At 37.9% G+C, this 21,122-nt stretch overlaps 1 protein-coding gene across 3 annotated transcripts in view; it reads right to left on the bottom strand.

Annotated features, from left to right (window-relative positions):
- Positions 1-13,975, bottom strand: part of LOC104605199 (sucrose-phosphatase 2-like) — a 32,582-nt gene extending 18,607 nt beyond the window's left edge. For 2 of the 3 annotated variants that reach the window (XM_010269853.2, XM_088896513.1), the window contains exons 1-7: positions 13,787-13,975; positions 2,614-2,700; positions 2,219-2,518; positions 1,913-2,014; positions 1,544-1,738; positions 1,151-1,441; positions 133-319 (exon numbers count right to left, since the gene is read on the bottom strand). In XM_010269853.2, the coding sequence (XP_010268155.1) occupies positions 133-319; positions 1,151-1,441; positions 1,544-1,738; positions 1,913-2,014; positions 2,219-2,518; positions 2,614-2,673 (1,135 nt within the window). In that variant the 5' untranslated portion in view covers positions 2,674-2,700; positions 13,787-13,975. Of the gene's footprint in view, positions 1-132; positions 320-1,150; positions 1,442-1,543; positions 1,739-1,912; positions 2,015-2,218; positions 2,519-2,613; positions 2,701-4,047; positions 4,151-13,786 lie in introns of those variants that run through there. The other variant, XM_088896512.1, reaches the window with a different exon arrangement.
- Between the last annotated feature and the right edge of the window lie 7,147 nt (positions 13,976-21,122).

Here is a 21,122-nt window from a genome sequence, read left to right as displayed (position 1 = left end):
ATTTTCTTTAGGTTGATGTCTAGATTCTGGAGCCATTGATGCATGTGCCCCATGAAATGACTATAGTGAAATGCATATACTTAACATGATAAAACAAGGCCAATCCATCTAATCAGGTAAAGTAAATCTCACCAGACAATTCCCACTTGTCAAATTTCACCATCCATGCATCTGAACCAATCTGTGCAGATGAAACTCGATCTACCCATACCCGGAATTGTTTTCCCTGTTTGTCTCCATAAATCTTTGTCATTGCATCAATGCAGTCATGAAGAGAGCGCTCAACTCCAGAAGGATGGACAAGGATGCCGGCAGCATACTGAACAAAAAGATATACAAATTTAGCAACTTTACAATCAGTAACTAAGAAAAAAGCCATTAGGCCGTTACTCAATGTTGGTACTATCTTTCTGGGGTTTTGGGAGGCCCCAGAAAAAAATCAAGAGGGGAAACAAATGAATGGCCAATCCAACATCTAAAAAAGGTAAATGGGATAAAGTATTCAGAAAAATCAATCATGTCATCCTGTTAAAGTTGAGCAGGCATGTACACTAGGTATTACATATTCAAAGAAAAATATATTACACTACCAAGAAAAGAGTATAAATTTAGTCTTGTAAAACAATGAAGTTTTGGGTTTCTTTTTTTTTTTTTTTTTTTGGGGGGGGGGGGGGGGGGGGGATTGAAAGAGACTATGACCCACTATTTGTCAGCTATCTAGGGTTTTGGCACAAAGTGGCCACTCTTGGATTCAAATCCGCATTCTCATGCTTATCAGCCTTAGATTCTTTTGAATAAAGTAACGAAATTATATTCTATTCAAAAAAGGGTAATGAAGGTACCATACATGGAAAAAGAGCTACACAGATCAAAAAAGTGAGTCTTGCACTCCCAAGTCAATCTAGAGTTGGGACCAAACCAGGGCAGTGATCTCAAATTTTTGGACCTTTTTTTTTGTATTTCAGTGGGAATTACATCCATGACTTTTCCAGATGAACCAGCTGGCACTTTTGTTAGTGGGTTAACTTAAACAGTTGGCTTTCTCTTACTAGAATAGTTGATTAAAAATCAAACAAAACTATTCTAGAAGGAAAAATGAATTGATATCAATTATCAAAAAAAAAAAAAAAAGAATTGATATCTGCCATACACAGAAAGCTTTCATGTTCTGCATATACTGCTGAGAGTTATCAACTTCTGCACGCCTCCATCTCTCATAGAACAAGTAAAACTTCACTACTTCATGACCAGGATTGGCATTTTCTTGCTTGCACTCTGAGAAGTCTGCAACATCTCTTGGAGGTATGCTTGGACCCAGCTTAAAATGACCAATTGCTTGTATTATTCCAGCTGCACACCTTTCAGTTGCATGGATTATATTAGGATTTCCCTTGGCATTTTGAGCATGCCACTGCAATAGTTCTTCCTGGGCATTGCTAACCTGCATATAAAACATACAAATGGGGAAAAAGTAATTAAAAAAAGAAACCAAAATGTTTTAATCGAGTTAACAAGCAGTTAAAGTGCACTTCAGGCTACCAACCATGACACCATATACATCTGGAATACTAAAGAGTTCAGCATCATTTCCAGAATCACCACAAACAAGAGTGTTAGTTGGTGCTTTTCCTTCAGATGTGAACTTTTTAAGTAGATATGCAAGAGCCTGTCCTTTGCCAGCACCTTGTGGTAGAACATCCAAATCCATTCCCCCACTGTAAATTATTTTTACATCTAACTGGCCAACAAGAAAGACAAAAAGAAAATAAAAGGAAAAAAGTAAAACCAACATCCAGACAACATATGGTTGTGGTAAGTGTTAAGTTAATCACAGAAAACAGCATACAAAGTTCAAAGAAACAAATTATTAGTATTCAAGAAATAGCATTTCTGTTCAGACATTCAATCTTACCCCACGTTTTTCCAAACGTTCTGAAAGAACCTTTATAACCTCCTGGGCCTTATCCTTCTGTATGTAAAAGCTCACCTTGTGTGGTCGCTGCTCCGTCTCTGACTGTGAATCATAAATTTCAATATATTCAGATTCTAAAATAGTATGAAAGCCAATTTTCTTTCATGCTGTATTATGTATAATGTCAATTTTTATCATGTGGAAACTTAATTTATTTACATTACTGATTAATTACAACATCTGACATTCATATTCACGGCCAAGATAGCAATCAAGGAACCAAAGGCTAGCAGCTAAAATGCATACCTGTAAAGTAAGCTGGGGGAACTTTGATGTTTCCTCTCTGACAATGTTTCTGTCCCATTTGTGATTCAGAAACTGCTCCCATCCATCATCTGGAACCATTGATTCACCATATGTTATCTCAGTCCCCACAGACATTATAGTTATATCTGGAGTCAACATGGGTTTCTCTTTCCTCAACTGTTTGTAAAGTGTAGGTGACCTTCCAGTCGAGAAAACTAACAGAGAATTATGACGATAGCTGGCTTCCCATAAGGCATTAAATCTAAGAAGTGAAAGGTTTTCCTGATCATGATGATCCACCTATAGACAGAAAAAACCTTGTGCAATAGAATAAGGGAAACACAAGAATATTATAACATCCATAACCATAAGTTGAAAATTATTTCTCAACCTACCATTGTATGATCAAGATCTGAAACTATCATGAGATGTGGGGAACCATTAAGTCGATCCATGGTTTCTCTAAAACCAGCCCCTAAGCCCTTCATATATATACAAAGTTTTGAAAATTAGTGAGGATTATTTGAATCAAGAAGTAAAAAAGAAGCTCACACCTTAGCATATATACTAAAACTGTGTTGAATAATTTGTGCATTTATCCTTTCAAATCTTGCCTAAATTGCATAACATTAATAAACATCAAGTTATCCTTGGATTAAATAAACAAAGCTTTCATCATCTAATGGATTAAATAAAATTATAAAAATGAGAAACAATATTCAAGCACCTAAAAAGAAGTGAATAGTTAAGGTAGACATGTACAACCACCTTTACTAATATGGTTAACCCCAATGAATCTAGTATACTCTTCAGCAATTTAGGAAATGGGTATTTCATCTCATGAGATGCAACTTGAGGATTTTTTTATGGATCAATAACTGAAGATTTCATTAAATGATTAAGGGTAGGATAGTACAAGGTATAAAAAGTAATTGGAGATAAAACCTCTTATCTCCAAATCACCTTAACCCTTGAATTACAACTAAGCCCAAAACATTTGATCCCTTTCCACCCTTTGTCTGGCTAATATATCAGCCATGCTGTTAGCCAACCTTTCCATCCATTGAACTTTTACATCCACAACCCTAGTGAACCATTTAAACTTTTTTAATTCATTTTTGTACATCCATGGATCATTTCCCATTTTTAGGAGCCAATTGATTGCCAACTGTAGATCTCCTTCAATATTGAGGACTATATTCAAGGTGATATAGCTGGATATGATTTATTGTCTGTGAATTTAATGGCAACTTTGAGGAGGATATTGCCATTGACTACAAACTGCCAAGAATTTTGGTGCATAAACTGTAAGGCACTTTTAGGAGAGTTTGTGAACACTAAGGTTGTTAGATAATGTATGCCCTTAACTCCAATCAAATTGATGTACACAAACATTTATATATGAATAATATCAATACATTATTGTTTTATGTTTAGATTGGTGTGTTTCTATGAATTATTCCTTAAACCAGACACTTATGAGACTTGTGTTAGTTTAGAATGTTTTCAGCCATTGGATAGACTTGGGAAGTTTATCCTGAGCTAACACTAATATCCTGCCAAATTGGTGGATCAGCTTGTCTCAGTTGTTAGGTTTAGACCCCAAGCACAATCAGTGAGTGTTTGGAAAAAAACATTAAACCTGGATCAATTTCCAATTATGCCCTAGACCTTGGAGACAGATGGGCAAAATTGGAAAATTACACTTAACTTAAGACTTGATTATGATACTGCACTAGGTCTTGGACTGAGTTGTTTTTGATACACCAACCAATGATATCCATCAAGGGTCAAATACTTGGACATGTTGGAGCAGTTTAGGAAATTACCTGAATGGGTGCTCATAGTGATAGGATTGGCCCCTTTGTCAAACAAAGTGAATATCAAGGCTTACACTCTCTCTGATGGAAACCTAAACTGTCGATAGTGGATTTCAACTGCATTTATACATATATTATGTTATTTTCTGAAAAATGTTTGCAAAAGGTTTTAATCTCAGGATCCATCTGAGCAAAGAGTATAACACTGCATTTTGCAGTTAGAGAAGAGGTCCTTCCATGTAAGTAGTGTTTTGATTATTAAGGGTTGAGATGTTAAGGGCAAGAAACCATTATAGGGTTGATAACCTTATGGGTTTTATCTTACATAAGTCCATTATCCTTGGATTTTCATAGGGTGGTTGGATCCAATGATCATTTATATTTAAGTGTTGGACCTAGACTAAGCCCAACTTGTTTGGCTCAAGGTTCACTACCCTTAGGCAGTGAATTTGGCTTGTCCCTTTCCAAGGGTGGGCCGAACCCTTATTGACTTGTATAAGACCTTTGTGGGTCCCATGCCACACAATATTCAGGCCTAAGTGGTCATGCATGCCTATGTGAGCCATTAAGGAAAATAGGCCTTAGGCCCATTACTAATAAGATAGTTTAAGAAGTCATGTGACATGGATCGAATATGGGTATGGAGCACCCGTCCTCCTCTTAAGAAGATAATGTGCTTATCTAATGGATTAAATCCTAATCCAAATCTAATTTGGATCAGCTCCTAAAAGGATTAGGAGAGTGCTCTATATCAGTGTTTAGAAAACCATATCGGATCGGTCAGTTGGCCCAGTTAAATCATGACCCAAGACATTGGTCGGTTCGGTCATACCCCAATAACCACTTTCATTCAAAAACCAGTGAAAACCAACTAACTAGCTGGTTTAACTGGTGAACCGGTTCCAGTTTCATGAAATCGCTTGGGTCTTTAAATAATAGAAATTTTAAATTGTGTTTAGCAAGATTGAACCCATGACCTTTTATTTTCATATATTGCTTAATTACCATTAGTCCACCTCTTAACTTGTGTTAATTAATGACTCTTTATTGTACATATTACTTTATTATGCATGTATTTTAAAGAAAATGTAAATTAAGACACTTGAACCATAATCATTTGCTTTAAAAATTAAATAACTCGGCATCAATACACCAGATTTAAAAATATTAAAAGTTGTAAAACATATTATATATACCATTTATATGACCTCTATTATATATATATGCCACGTTATCACGGTTCGACCCCAGTTGAACCTCTGACCTGTGAACCTCTTCCTTCTTTGGTCTCTAAACATTGCTCTATATAGGGGGGTAAGAGGGAGGGGACGAACTATCCTTTTCTCTCCACCCTCTAGCTATCTTTCTCTTCTCCCTATGCACCCCAAAAACCTAGTTTGAACCAGTTGTGGTGGGGGCTGATTCTCATTAGTCCTTTACTGTGTTTTTTAAGAAAAACATCAAAGGATACCAGGTTCACATAGCTGCATCAATCCAAGCAAGTTGGGATTTGATTTTGCTGAAATGGTGTTGTTGAATCAGCTTCACACATACAACTATGCCATCTTCAGTTGGAGGCCAATCTGGGTTTGATATTGGGCATGAACCACCACCACTTTGGGAGCTGCATACTATGGACTCCAATATTAAATATGATCATTTTTAAATTCGGGTTTCAACTGGTCCAAGTTCAATGCAACATCGATCCGAAAATTCAGGTTTCAAAATACCGAAAAACCGGTTCTCGGGTTAGGCTGAAATTTTTTTTTATTTCGGCCAGCAACTGTAACAAGTTCGGCCATGTTTAATCAAGTTTTTAGTCCGTCAAACAAAGGCGGTTTTATAGAAGATACAACTTTAAGGAATCTATTCAGGGTGATATAGCCGGATATGAATTGTTGTGCATGGACACTTTATGGAAACTTTGAGGTCAATATTGCAGTTGAATGTAAACAATCAAGAATTTTGGTGCATTATCTCTAAGGCACTTTTAGAGGAGAAATGGGAACTACTAATGTAGGGATTGAGATAGCTAACAGCAGACTCTCAAGTTCTATAGACTACAATTGCCTTCTTTGTAAGGATTGAATTGCTGTAGAGATGCTTTTATCTCTTAGCAAGATTAGTTTCCTACTTTTTCTAATGAAAAATGGAAATGGGAACAAGGCTGCTGTTCAAACCATCTTCACCAGCCCCCAGCGGACTTCCTTTGGACTTTCAGAAGATCTACAGATCACTAGTTCCTCACTTGGGCAACATAATACCTCAATTAAAGATGGACCAGATCCTATCCTTGTCCAGAGACAAAGCCAAGTTGTTGGTAGAGTGTTTCCTTCATCTCTGCATTCAGCAAGCAAAGCTACAGATCTCTCCCCTTCCCCAGCTTGCACTTCAAAGGTTGTTTTGGAGGAGAATTCCCTATATAGAAGCCCTTTAGTCCAGTCTTCTGCGGAACTTAGTGTAGACCCCTTGAAGCCTGATATTTTGCGCCAATCCTTTTTGGTTCCTTCTTGTGATTCAGCTAATCTTCCCCTCTCTCCTCTTGTTTTGTCTGTCCAGCCTGCAGGTGTTTCCAGGTCCTGCCCAACAGATGCCATTCCTAGCGATTCGGTGGGAGTAACAGAAGAGATAGGGGATGTTGAGGCTGTAGAAGAGTCTGAGGAAGGGGAGCGAATCTGGGAATTAATAGTGATCCTTTTCGAGCAGTTGGTAGAGGTGGAAATTCATTCCAGGTTAGGATCAGAAGAAGGGGCTGAACTTATAGGACTACTATGGAAAAGGAAGAGGGAGATTAATAAGAGTGGTGCTAGAACTAAAATGGCAATTAATAATTTTAGCAAGGATCAGGAAAAAGGACAAGAAGTAACTCAAACAAAAGCTCCAAACAAGGGGGAGGGAGAGACTTCTACAAGAAGAAAAAAGAAGATGAATAAAGTCCAAAGACTTAGGTATAGTGTGGATTATGAAAGATGAGGCACAGGAAGGAAGCAGAGAAAATTGGGTTAAATTAAGCTGAATCTTTGGGCCTATTTGTTTATATTTCCATGAAGATAATCAGTCAGAATGCGAGGGGATTGCGGAGCTCAAGAAAAAAGTGTCATTAGGGAAGTCCTTAGGAAAGAGAAGCCAACCATTGTCTTAATTCAAGAGTCAAAGCTGACAGGGGTGGATAGAAGATGGGTGAGGAGTGTATGGTCAGCTAGAGGGTTAAGCTGGGCTTTTACACAATCATGAGGAGCATCAGGAGGCATCATTACAATATGGAAGAATGAAGAGATGGACTGTACTGAAGAACTAATTGGCAATTTTACAGTAACAATCAAATTGAGAAGGAAAGAGGATGGTTTTGAGTGGGCTTTAACCAATGTCTATGAACCTAACTCGTATAGGGAGAGGGATGATTTTTGGGAGGAGTTTGCAGCCATAAGGGGTCTTTGGAATGGACCGTGGTGTTTAGGGGTGATTTCAATGTCATTAGGTTCCTAAATGAGACTACCAATCCAAACCATAGGGTCACCTCTAGCATGAGAAAGTTCAACCTGTTTGTGTAATCATATGAACTGAGAGAGCTACCCATGTTGCAAGCAAACTTCACTTGGTCCAATTTCCAAGAAGAACCCCTGTGTTGTAAATTAGATAGATTCTTATTCTCTTCAGATTTCAAAACTGCTAGGAGGGGACTAACAGTAAGGGCTCTCCCTTGACCTACCTCAAATCATTGTCCAATTAGGTTATCCCACGAAAACTTAGGTGGGGGTTGTGTCCTTTCCAGTTTTAGAACATGTGGTCGCTTCATCCTGATTTTATAAAAAAAGGTTCAACTGTAGTAGGAAGAAGACCAAGTGGAAATGTGGAATTCAGGTGGAAAGGGTATAAGTTTTATAAAAAAGCTACACGCCCTAAAATCTAGGATTAAAGCCCGGAATAAGGAGAAATTTGGGAGAGTGAAAGAAAGAAAAGAGTGGAATGCAAATAGGATTCAAGAAATTGATGGAGGTGAGGCTAGAGGTGTAAAACGGGCCGTGTCGGCCCACGGGCTGTGCCGGCCTCCCCTGGGATAACTTGGGGGGTTGGCCCGGCACAACCCACGGCCCAAGCCCGTGCGAGCCAGTGCCATGCTGTGCCGTGGGCCGGGCTGGTCCGTGGACCAAGCCTTGGATCAAGCCTAGCCGTGGACCAGGCCAAAGCTATTTATTTGAAAAGATTGAAAAAAAAACTTAAAATTTTAATTTTATATGAATTTTGATGTATACAATTGCTTATATATACAATAATTAAATAAATTAGTATAGTAAAATTGAAAACAATTGTTTATTTTATTAATATATTATATACTATATATTATTATATAATTATAAATTTATAATTTATATAATATATTATATATTATATATATAAATAATATATATAGGCCGTGTTGGGTCGTGTCGCGGGCCATGGGTAGCATGGCCCGCTCGGTCGTGCCATGTTGGCCCGGCCCACGGACCTAAAACCCCAGGCCCAACACGGCCCACACAATTGTGCCAGGCCTAGCACGGCCCACGAACCGTCGTGCCAGGCCGACCCAAATTCGTGATGGGCCATGCTGGGCCACAAGCGGCATGGCCCAATTTACACCTCTAGGTGAGGCAGAGAGAAGATTGACAATTGGAGAGAGGGAAGAGCGTGGAAGCTGTAACAAGAGTTGGAGGAAATCATAAGGAAAGAGGAGATAAGTTGGAGACAAAAGTCTAGGTTAAGTAGCTGAAGGAGGGAGATGGGAATACCAAATTTTTTCATACCCTAGTAAATGGAAGGAAGAGGAAGAATTTTATGGGGAGGCTAGAATGGAATGGGGAAGTGATTACAAGTGAGGAGGAGGAGAGAGAGAGAGAGAGAGAGAGAAGAACTTCCTGACCTCGATTGGCTTCTAGGGAATAGAGTTTTGATGGATCAACTAGAAAAGAATTTTGAGGTCCAAGAAGTAAAAATGTTGTTTTTTCAATGGAAAGATCTAAAGCCCCGAACCCAGATGATTTCACGATGGCCTTTTACAAAGATTGTTGGGATATTATAGGTGGTGATTTAATGGAGGTCTTCTCGGAATTCTTTGAGAGAGGAAAGATAAATTTGGGTGCCAATGCTACTTTCATAGCTCTGATTCCTAAAAAGGTAAATGCAAACCACCCAAAGGATTTTACGCCCATAAGCCTAATTGGTAGTATGTATAAGGTAATCTCAAAGGTTTTGGCAGAAAGAATCAAAAAGGTACTATCATCCTTGATTTCTTTGAACCAAGGAGCATTTGTGTTAGGAAGACAAATTATTGATCAAATCCTTATTGCCAATAAATGTGTGGATTACAGAAAAAGACAAAGAGAAAAGGGTCTGATTTGCAAATTGGACTTGGAGAAGGCCTATGATTTGGTGGACTGGGGTTTTTTTACAGGAAGTATTGAGAATTAGAGGATTTGAAGAGAGGTGGTGCAATTGGGTTAAGGGTTGTATCTCTTCATGCCACTATTCCATTTTGGTAAATGGGGTAGCCAAGGATTTATTCTCGGCAAAGAGAAGTTTAAGACAAGGGGACCCTCTTTCCCCTTTCCTTTTCACCTTAATAGTTGATGTTTTGAGTGTTCAGATTACTAGAGCCGATGCTAGTAATTTGCTTAAAGGGTGGAGAGTAGGAAGGGAGGGAATAGTTGTAACCCACCTTCAATTTTCTGATGACTTGACTCTTTTTTGTGAAGGATATTCGAAGGAGTTGGAAAATTTAAAGGTCTTGGTAGAGAATTTTGAAAAGGTCTCCAACTTGAGAGTAAATCAGAATAAAAGTTGTGTAGCTGGAATTAATAAGCAAGAAGCAAAGGTGGCATCTTTAGCTAGATCTCTAGATTGTAAGGTAAGTGATTGGCCTCTTAAGTATTTAGGCTTACCTTTGGGAGGAACCGAGGTCAGATAGCTTCTGGTACACCCTGTTCTGGAAATATTTTCAAAGAGACTAGTAGGATGGAAAAGGAACTACATCTCTTTAAGGGGTAGAATCAGTCTAATTAAGTCAACACTAGGAAATTTGCCATTGTATTTTTTGTCTACCTTCAAGTTGCCTATTAAGATTGCAAACCAGATTGGGAAAAAAAAATAATGAGAGATTTTCTATGGGAACCTGGTGATTCTAAAAAGGATCATAGGGTAAAATGGGAAGTGGTGTCTAGAAAGAAAGACAAAGGGGGCTTAGGGATTGGAAATATCAGAATAAGAAACACAGCTTTGTTGGGCAAATGGTTATGGAGGTTTCCTAAGGAGCAAGAAAGTTTATGGCACAAGGTGATACGAGTATTATTCATCAAAAAAAAAGGCGATAAGAAGTATTCATGGAATAGCAACAAATGGATGGGATGCTTGACTCGACCCAAGGGCTTCGCGCTTTCCCCCGTGGAAAGATATTGCTAGTATCCTGCCTGTTTTCTCTCCTTTCATTAGGTATGATGCTTGCGTGGGTAATAAGACTCTTTTTTGGGAGGACTTGTGGATTGGGGAATCTCTACTTAAGGATAGGTTCCCATACCTATTTCCCTTTCTTTGAAAAAAGTTTCAAATTATCACTTCTTTTCGTGTTTCTCGGGATTCTTGGGATCTAGGACCAAGGAGAGGATTGAGGGACTCAGAAGTGGGATTGGCAAATGATCTTTTTTCTCTTCTAAACTCAATTTTTCTAGACCACTCATGTCTTGATAGTAGAATTTGGACCGAAACTTCTTCAGGTAGCTTTTTTTTGTCTTCGTTTTTCTATGCTATGGTCCTTCCTTCTAACCCGATCACCTCCTTTCCTGTTAAAGAAGTTTAGAGCGCTCCAGTACCCCTAAAGGTAAGGGATTTTTGTTGGGAAGTGGTTCTCCAAAAAATTAATACATTGGAAATGCTTCTAAGAAAGAGGCCAAATTGGTGCTTGTCCCCTCATGTCTGTAGCCTTTGCTTGAGGAATGGTGAGACGGTGAATCACCTATTAATTTCTTGTCCTTTTAGTGCTCTTATTTGGGATTGGTTCTCCTCTCTCTTTGATTGCAGGTGGACTTCCCCCTCAAGCACAGTGGAATTATTTGATCCTAGCTTTTTCCAACAACCAAAAATAAAGGAAGGATGATGTGGAGAACGAGGACAACTATCTTGTGGGCAGTGTGGGAAGAGAGAAATAACAGGATTTTACAAGGGAAAGAAAAATCAGCTCTAGAAGTTATAGAAAGGATCACCATCAAGGCAGTACATTGGCTGAAAACTCTTGGCTTGTTCAAGGATGTCTCCATAGATGATTCGATTAGAGGCTGGAGTATTTTAGCAAGGTCTTCTACTTCATCACCTACCATACAAGAAGTTTGGTCCCCTCCTTTGCAGTGTAATGTCAAACTGAACTTTGATGGCAGTTCTGTTGGGAACCCTGTACTTTCTGGAATAGGGGGTGTGTTTAGAGATGCAGGAGGAAAAATCCCAGCTATGTATTCTGGTCCAATAGATTTGGGGGACTCGCTTACAGCTGAAGTGTTGGCCCTCCTCCAGGGGCTCAGATTGGCCAAGCAATTGGGCTTTCGACAGCTAGAGGTGGAGGGAGATTCAAAATTAGTAGTAGGTTGGCTGCAATCAAATAGTTTGGGAACGTGGTTCCTTAGACAACCTGTAAGGGAATTATTATTATGCCTCACAAGGGAGCTGGGTGCACAGGTTTCTTGGTCTAGAAGTCAGCAAATGCTTTAGCTAACAACCTAGCACAGCAAGGGGTGAATTGGGAGGTTTTGTTTTGGGTAGTGTTGTAAGTTGTTTTTTGTTCAGGGGTCACCTTTCACTTTAGTAGGTGACAGTTGTACTTCAAGATTTTTAGCTAATGAAAGTTATCGTTTCCTATCAAACAAAAAAAAATGGAGTTAACATTAAGATTACAAGACATATCAAAGTAAGTACAAGCTAAAGTTACTACCAACTAGCTTTCTTTACAAGGATGAATTAGTGGTAAGGCAATAGTTCTATGTCATAGTGGGATTGATCCCTAGTTCTTTTATTTCATGTTCTATTTTTATTTACATCATTTCAAGCACTTGTATGTCTTTTTTCTGATAGTAAGGGAAATTTTCATTAACCAAAAATAAAAACAAGTACAACATTTTGTGAAGAGCACCACAAAGAATACAAGCATGGTCCATAACAAAATAGACAATCCCCCAAGGCCAACATTCTTAAGAAAAAAGGTTGCAACAATCCAAAGTTGCCCACAGATTAACCCCAAATCCTTGGCAGTCTAGGTTGTACTTTTTTAGATGAGATTGTTGTATTTATCATGGACTTCCCTTGTGATCCCCGTTGAGTATATTTTAGAAGATAAAAGAATTGCAGGTATATATATCTGACAACAAAATTTGTATTTTGAAAAAAGAAAGGGGGCGAAAGAAAAATACAATGACTAATGTCCTTGAGCTCACTGGTTAGTGACAATTGTTATAATCAGAGCTTGGGCCACTGCAATAGTATGGCAGAACAGAAATAGGAAATTTAAGAAAAGTTTAGGCTAGAGGCCCTAGATCCCTCCTCACCTTGAGCATCATATTAGAATTAAAAGTGACTCGTAATCTTTTCTTCTATTGTTCATGGTAAGAAATCATATTCCATATGGGCCAAAAATATGAATTTTAAGGCAAGGAGGCATCTTGATTATACAGGATCTATATCTTGCAACAGGTTGGACAATTAAGAGGCTTGGTACCGACCACTAGACAGGTCCAAGATAAGCAATGGTCACATAAATGTAAAAAACCTTTAACCATCACATATTTAGAATCTTCTTTCATTTAATATACAAGGGGCCTAACCAATGGTGGATCTTGACCTCATGCGACATGTGGCAAGGTATAAGTAGGCATGGGTCTTGTGTTCCAAACCCAAGGTTTATCCTTCAGGAAAACAAGTAATCGGGATAACACTAAAAATCCAGACTATATTTTATTGAGAAACTTCAGAAAAGAGCATTTCAAAAATCAAGATTCAGAATCAATCTGACTAAAATGGAAGTTGCACAACTCCAGAAGCAATGAAAAAATATCCCATCAAATTATTGAGAAACAACAAAAAATAACATTTAATAACCGAATGAAATTCAAAAGAACAGTATTTGGAAACAATATAAATGTTAATTCACTTAAAAATGGCATTTAAATGCTTTACTAAAACAATCTGCAATCAACACAATTGCAGAAGGTGATATAATGATGCCTCCTACTATAGCACTCTCCTGAAATGCAGGCTCATCAAAGTAAACCAGTTTCTCCTGGTCACATCATATGTTTCCTCTATACAAAACTAAATTTAATCATTGCAAGACACAGCAGCAACACTTTAAACTGAAAATCACACCCAAACAAAATTTCTAAATGTCAATACCAAAAACAAAAGGCTCTAAGCAAACAAACACACGAGTACAAGAAAATTAGATATCAAATGAATCAAATATGAATCTAACCGCTACCCCTATACCATGCAGAGAGCAAAACACAACCAAAGAACACAAATTACTGAAAAACAGCAATCAATCATTATAAAACAAACATGCAAAAAAAACATAGAATTAAAAAAAAAACGACGGTTAAAATAACGATTAACTCAGACTCCTGACCTAACGATCTAAATTCCCAAATCACAGGTAGTTTCAGGAGATTCTCGAAATCAATGGCCAAAAATTAACAAAAAAAAGTAGCATCCAACACTGAAACCGAAGAAAAATGATTACCAGATGATTGAGAAGCTTGGGATTCTCTTGCTCGATCGGGAGGAGATGGATGGAACAAGGAGATATCGATGCTCGTTCTCTCTATTTGTAAAGGCAACGCATTGGCTTACCAATCAATGTTGGTATGGGAAATGGATCCATATTCGTGGCGCTTCTTTTTTGCAAGCAGCAAAAAGTGCTGAGAAAATTAAATGGAAAGAATGGATTTGTCTCCTTGTTATGCTACACGTGGGAGTGGGACCCACTATGTATGTATTATTTAACTTGGTGGGACCTTCATTTTGTGGGACATCTCCATCTATTGGATCGGACGAACTCTGATTTGAAACGATGTTGTCTCAACAACCTCAGCCGTCCAAGGAGTAGTAAGGACAATGAGAACCGTTGGATGCATCAGCATAGAAAGAACTGTCATAAGTCAGGTCTACCCGATAGAACCGAACTGATCGAACCAATTCTACCGGATATGGTCTATTGTTCCCGACAAATAAATAGATTGAGACTCCCGATTACTACTTGGGGTGAGACCGGTTTGCTGTTTCGAACCGATTTATATGGAGATCTCTTGGTTTTTCTTGCAATTGTTGTTATATAATTTTTGTCTAAAAGGGTAAATTTTGTTGGAGAAGGTGGCCAAACATCATGTGAAGTTGGTGAGAGCTAGACAACTGAGATGGTCCATGACCCAAGCACACGACGAAAGTAAGCAGCCCCAAGATGCTTGTTAGGGGAGGAGCATTCCAATGCTCAAGTCAATTAAAAGAAAGTAGTGATCATTTAGGCCGAGCTAGTGAGGCTAAGCTGGTTGTAGTCATATGAGCTAAAGAGCTCATACATGGGCAAGAGAGCAATGTAAAGAACTTGAGAGAGTGTAGAGAGTGTTAGCCAAAAATGTACCAAGAAGAGTCTCACCTTGGGCACCGTGCCCTTATATACCTGTCAGGGAGGAGTTCAGATCGGTGCCCCACAACGCTGTCCCATAGTACATCTCCGCCGTGTGTTGGGAACATCTCCTGATGATAACATCATCAATTTTGATACTATTATTAGGAGATATTCCTAATACATGACAGAGATGTTCTGTGAGACGTTGCCAGGCACTCCATGTGGGGTGCAGATGTGAACTCATCAGGGGAGTGTCATTGTGTTCATCGCTTATGGGGCACTTGTTAGCTTCTGAGGTAATCAGCAATCGAGGTTAAAAGGGTGTGCAGTACGCCAGTACCATATACATTCCACGCTACAAAGCTCGGGGTCATTAGTAGATGTATCAGGGGAGTGTCATTGTGCTGGACTACCATTCGGGCCTGGGTTGGCCATGCCTGCCTGGCTCAAAAGGGAAGTCAGCATGGCCCATTGCATGAGATCAAGTGAGCCTCTATAGTGCCAAGTTGAGGGTGGCATGATTCTTTTAGAAAAATTGAAAAAAAAAATATTGAAAAAGTTAAAAAGAATTAACAAGATAGACAAGAGATTTAAAAAAAAAAAATTATTCTATATGAATTTTATTGTATACAATTGCTTACGTATGAAATAAACAATGACTACACGTAGAAGTTGTTAATCTAGGTGAACTAAAATGGCTCAATGACTACACACAGAAGTCGGAGGCTCAAAGGTGATTCTCAAGGAGGAGCACTTAATGCTCAGGTCAATCAAGAGAAAGTAGTGATTGACTAGGCCAAGTTGGTCATAGTTGTACAAACTAAAGAGCCTAAGTAGGCAAGAGAGCAATGTAAAGAGATTGAGAGTTGAGAATTGGTCATAGCGATACGACGAATCAGCCCCACAAGACTGCCCCCCACACAATACATCCCTTCCATGTATTATTAGGAACATCTCCCGATGATGATACCATCATTTCTAGTATTATCATCGGGAGATGTTCCCAATATACAATGGGAATGTGCTGTGGGACGTTGTGGGAACAGTTTTGTGGGGTGCTAATTTGAACTCATACGTTAAGTTCGAAATCATTATTGGCGGGTTTCATTTGGTGTTCGTAATGTGTCACTATTTCGCCCGAGGGTTGTGGCATGCACCAATTTTAGCTTTGGGGGCATATGAGGGTGTGCCACATCACTATTCTTTAACTTGTCCACTCTGGACATGTGGTAGTCTTTGACTCATCCAAGTGTCAATTTGTCAGGTTTCCATGTAGTAGTTCAACCTGGGCCAGAATTCCATCAACTTGTTTTTATCAAAAAATGAAGTTTTAAGTTGTTACTATGACATGTAATTATAGACCTCAAGTATAATTGATTTAATGGGATCACACCTGATTTTCCCAATTATTAATTGATTTGGTTCTAATTTTGTCTTATCGAACCAATTGATAATCAGTTAAGAACTGATCCACCTTATCCCAAACCAGACACGACCCATTGGCAACTCTAATTAGACAATTGAGGGTCAAATAGATTGGCAATTTGGCATGTATTTGGCCCTGATAGTATCTAAAGCCAATGTCATTAATTGGGATTTGTTTTAAGTGGATCCATGCATGGATTGATAGAAGAGTAATGCCAAGGATATGACACGAGTTTGTTTTCTTACCTTGTAAATAGGGGGTTCAAGTGCTCAACTTATGTTGGGCTGACCTAAATTCAACCTGACTTTTTGGGTTGCTTTGGTCAGATTAGGTTGGATTGGGTTGAAATTAATGTTAGGATTAAAAAGTATGAACCCAATCTAACTTCAGGTTGGGTTAGAGTGCCAGATTGGCCCATGGGTTGGATTAGGTTGAATAGGGTCGAGATTAGGGTTAGGATGAAAAAATATGAACCCAATTAACTTTAGGTTGGATTGGAGTTGAGGGCTTTAGGCCTAGGCCAATTCATCCCAATTTGAATTAGACTAGTTTTCATATTTGTATAAATATTATATAAATATGCATGCATGCATGAATGTATGCAATCATGTTTTCATGAATGCACGTATTTATATACATGTATCAACAATTTCTAATTTTAAGTTTAAAAGCAAAAATCTCTTAGTGCTATATAATTATGGTGTAAAAAACTTTATCATTGTACAAATGATGAATGCTAAAACCCATGAATCTTAATCCCCTAATTTCAAGTATAAGAAACAGAAAAAACATCAGCAAAATGAAGAAAAAATCAGGTCTAGCCAAACCCAATTAAAAAAAAAAAGTTGGGTTGAATTAAGATTAAGATTAGGAGTTCAGTAACTCGATTAGGGTTAGGGTTGATCTCAACCAGAACTAACCCAACCCGATTTGCACCCTTAGCTACAAATAGGACTGTAAATGGGACGAGTCTAGTTTGGAACAGGGTGTATTAGTTCCATCTAACCCAATTAGACATGATTAAACTTGGCATCACTAATTATCAACTTAAAACATGATTTTAAAATATTATACATTTAAACTGTTTATATGTTAAAATGTGCTTTTAACCATAACCATCATATATCATATTTAATTATTTATGAGATCTACCCATTTAAATACAAAATATAATAAAAATTATATAAAAAATCAAGAGATTCTTATTACCTAAATAATCAATTTGGGTTTGAATTGGTTCGGAACAGAAAGAACAAGTCCCAACCCAATTATTAATCAGGCAAAACCATAGAACCAGAACCGCTGTAATCAGTTTAGTTCTATCAGGTGGACCAAACCATTGACATCCATGTTTACAAATGCACCATAATATATATATATATTATATTTTTGTAATTTGAATTTTATATTATTTATATTGTTTTATATTTTTATATTAATGATAAAAATAGTTGAAAAAAGCGCTTGTGTTTTTTGCTTTTCTTTATATAGACTGTTTGTTTCTTTTTTTCTTGTTAATTTTTTAGTTTTGCATACCTATGGGTAATGAAATCAGATTGAATCAGAATTGGATATCTGAGATCATTACCAAATTCAAATTTGAATTGATCTTTGTGAAATCTATATCATCGGATGGGATATATGATTTACATTATTGGATCGAATTTGGATGCATTTACAACTCTATGACAGATGGGTCATGGGCAACATGAGATATGGTGGCGTCAATTGGATTATTCCGTTTCTTGTGTCACATGTGGATTGATAAAGCGTAAAGAAGAGAAGAATATTGTTTTATATTTCTTTTATAAAATATATTGATGAAAAATATCTTAGCCATGAATTCTGGACTCTTTGGTTGGAATCTCTTATTGAATGTTTTGTAATCTGTATGATTGTATCTTCATCCCTCACTCTCCTATCAAGACGGGATAGGGATGGCAATGGGTTTGCTCCAATTTGAACCCGACCCAAAGCATTCTTAACCCGGACTTAAACTAACCTGACCTGACCTGGCTACACAGAAAGCGAATACCAACAAACTTGACCCATTTCTGTATGTTTAATGCTTAACCAATCTTACATTTACAAATATTTCAATGATGCCATGTCCATGAATTGGGTTTACCATGGGTCTTTCTGAACCCAAACCTGACAGGATCGGGCTTTCGCGGAGGGCTTACCTTCCGGTTTGTGGGCCCCTTTTTCTATGAGTGGGCCCTGCTCTATTAGATCATAAGAACTTCCCAAAATGGGTGTAGGCATATTCGCATCCTGAAAGAATAAGTATATTAGAATGAAGACGAGAACATGTGAAAGGAAATGAAGAATAAGGAAAGTTTATCTTCTTTCTTTTTTTCTTTTTTCTTTTTTTTTTCCTTCTTCCTTCAAGTCTGAACCATTATAATTGTCTACTAGCGGTGACCGGCCCGTGCAATAGACGAGTTTGGTTTTACTCAACAATGTAAAATTGCTTTTAGGGATGACAATTTTTCTATTTCATTGATTCCGGGGCTGATTGTGGATGATTTTTCCCTGCGGTGATAAAAATTTGGGGATGGGGAGAGCATTCGCTACCCCTTGGGTCCCCAATTCTCACCCCATGGGGATCCCCGTTTATGTTGATTGTTTGTGTTTTTTCTTATGAATTGGTTAATGAATTTGTCTTTTTCTAAATATGATTGAATTCCTGGGTCCATTTTAATAGGATTATAACTATTTTTTTTCTGGATGAAATAGAAATAAAATATAAAGTGAATTTGATATCATAAAATGATAGGAGTGGTTATCCTTGTGGGGATGGGGAAACCCTGGAGAAAGGAGAGGAATAGGTTTTTTTGCAGGGACTGCCTCATCCCGTTGCCATTCCTAGTTGTTTTCAAATCACATGGTCTTATAAATGTGTTTGGATCTCCTACACATAAGATACCACAACCCCACAATAAAAGAATCTCATTTGTGGATAGGACATGCAAACAGCTTAGAAACATGGAAAAATCTTTGCTGCTAGAAAAGGATAAAAATGGAGGAGCTTTGACCAATGAAATACCCCTAATGAATTTTGATAAATACCACTTGATTGGTTGCATTTTTATGATACGTGTCCCCCTAGATCAATCTTGATTAGGCCTGTCAAAGATACCTGAAAATCCGGGTCTGATCTGATTATGTCGAATTCGAATGATGTATATATAATCGTATCGAATTCAGATGTTACAATCTACATCTAAGGGTCCATTTGGTTCGTGATTGAAATTGGAATGGTCTATTCCCCCTACCTGTTTGGTTTAGACAGGATCCGGAATTGGATTCCAAATGATGTTGCTTGGTTCATGAAGAGCTTGGCTAATGATGTATTTATATAAATATCAAGATACGACCACATTCAGTGCCTGGCCCGGGTCTGACCAATTCAGACCTAAAAAGTTGTTTCAGATCATCTATTCATGCACACATCCAAATGCGACTAGTGTTTGAAAAGCAAATTTTTCATACGCAAACATTTGAAAAGTGTTATCAAACGGCTCCTAAAGCAATCCTTTTCATGTTGGAGAAGTTAGTTCAAGCATGATGTTGAGTTGTACAAAAAGGAAGGAGCATGATTTTAAGCCATGAGAATTGGGAGGTTGTCTTTCTTTGATTCATATTTTGTGTGATAATTGCTTCAAAGACATGGGTAAGGAAGGAGGGTTATTGGTCAAAACAACTCACGGTTAAAGTTGATGATGTAGATATATCACACACGAATTGGTAAGGTGTCATCGTTGATGACAAAAATAGGACAAAAGGAAAAAAGATTAGATGAGTGTATTTTTTTGTATTGAAATAGAGAAAGGAAAAAGGGTAAAGGGCAAATTTCTTAAAATACCCTTATGGTTTAGCTAATTAACTAACTTTACTTTTACTATACATATTGTCTTAAAATACTCCTAATGTTCCTGATAATTGTCTAAAACCTCCCCTACCGTTACCTCTTTCATATGTGACATCACGTAATTGATATATTTCTTAAAAAATCCGTAAAATACCCTTTGTCATAGAGATTCTGAGTGCTCCCATGGATATGGAGCACCTAGAAAATCAGATCATGTCCAATTACCAATTGCCTCGACCACCACCAATGGTGGCGGCATCGGCAACGAATGAGTGGTACGGGAACAGATAAGGGATAGTGAGCGGGTTGGGTCCTTTGGGAGATGCAAAGCACCCACACAATAATAACATGACAGTGAAGGTATATATAGGTGCCATGAGCTCTGGTGGCTTTGACCAATTAGGCCTAGAATTGTATCCATATTCTCTTATGGCATTAGCGAAATTCCATCCCGATCGGTATTCTAGAGACCTCATGGGGCTCCTCTCTAGACTCCACATTTCAAGCACAGACTCAATAGTAAACTTCGTTGTCTCCCAATGTGTAGCAAACAACAATGGAGGCTGCCCAAGAAATGCATCATAATTGCATTTTTTTGTTTTAACCCTCAACCAAGTACATAACGGTTGGGATTGTGTCTTATTTTTTTACAACCGCTAGATTAATTTTAATATAACTGTTGGTGTGGTTCCTCTTTAGGTTAAAGAGGTTTTACATATAAAAACTTTCTTTTGTATGTAGGGTCAATGGCTGTTTGGGAGAAAAAGGTGTGAGAGAAAAATACAGAGTTCTCTTGGTGCGAGAGTGAGTTTTTTCTCTTGTTTTTGTTCTTCGGATTGAGAGGAAAGGGAGAACGGATGTACAAGGGTTAAGGGTTGGTTTGAGCTACAAGTCGTAAGGTACTTGTATTGTTCTTAGTTTTCTTTCATAGTGAAGAACATATTTTGTCTCTCCCATGGACGTATGTGGTAAGGCTGAACCATGTAAACATTTGTGTTCTTTGTGACACATGCATTTATTTGTCTTTTCTTTGATTTTATCATTCTTGTCTCTATTAGATTTCCCATGGTTGCTATTTCAAATACCTTCTGATTTTATACTGTGGGTGGTTGTTGTGAGGCCCCAACAAAGTGGTATCAGAGCTCCCAGGT

This window comes from Nelumbo nucifera, chromosome 1 (assembly GCF_055504915.1).
Source record: "Nelumbo nucifera cultivar China Antique chromosome 1, China Antique-T2T, whole genome shotgun sequence".
In the NCBI taxonomy this organism is placed as follows: domain Eukaryota; kingdom Viridiplantae; phylum Streptophyta; class Magnoliopsida; order Proteales; family Nelumbonaceae; genus Nelumbo; species Nelumbo nucifera.
The sequence above is the reverse complement of the archived record's forward strand: the minus strand, read 5'-3'. Positions and strand labels throughout refer to the sequence as shown.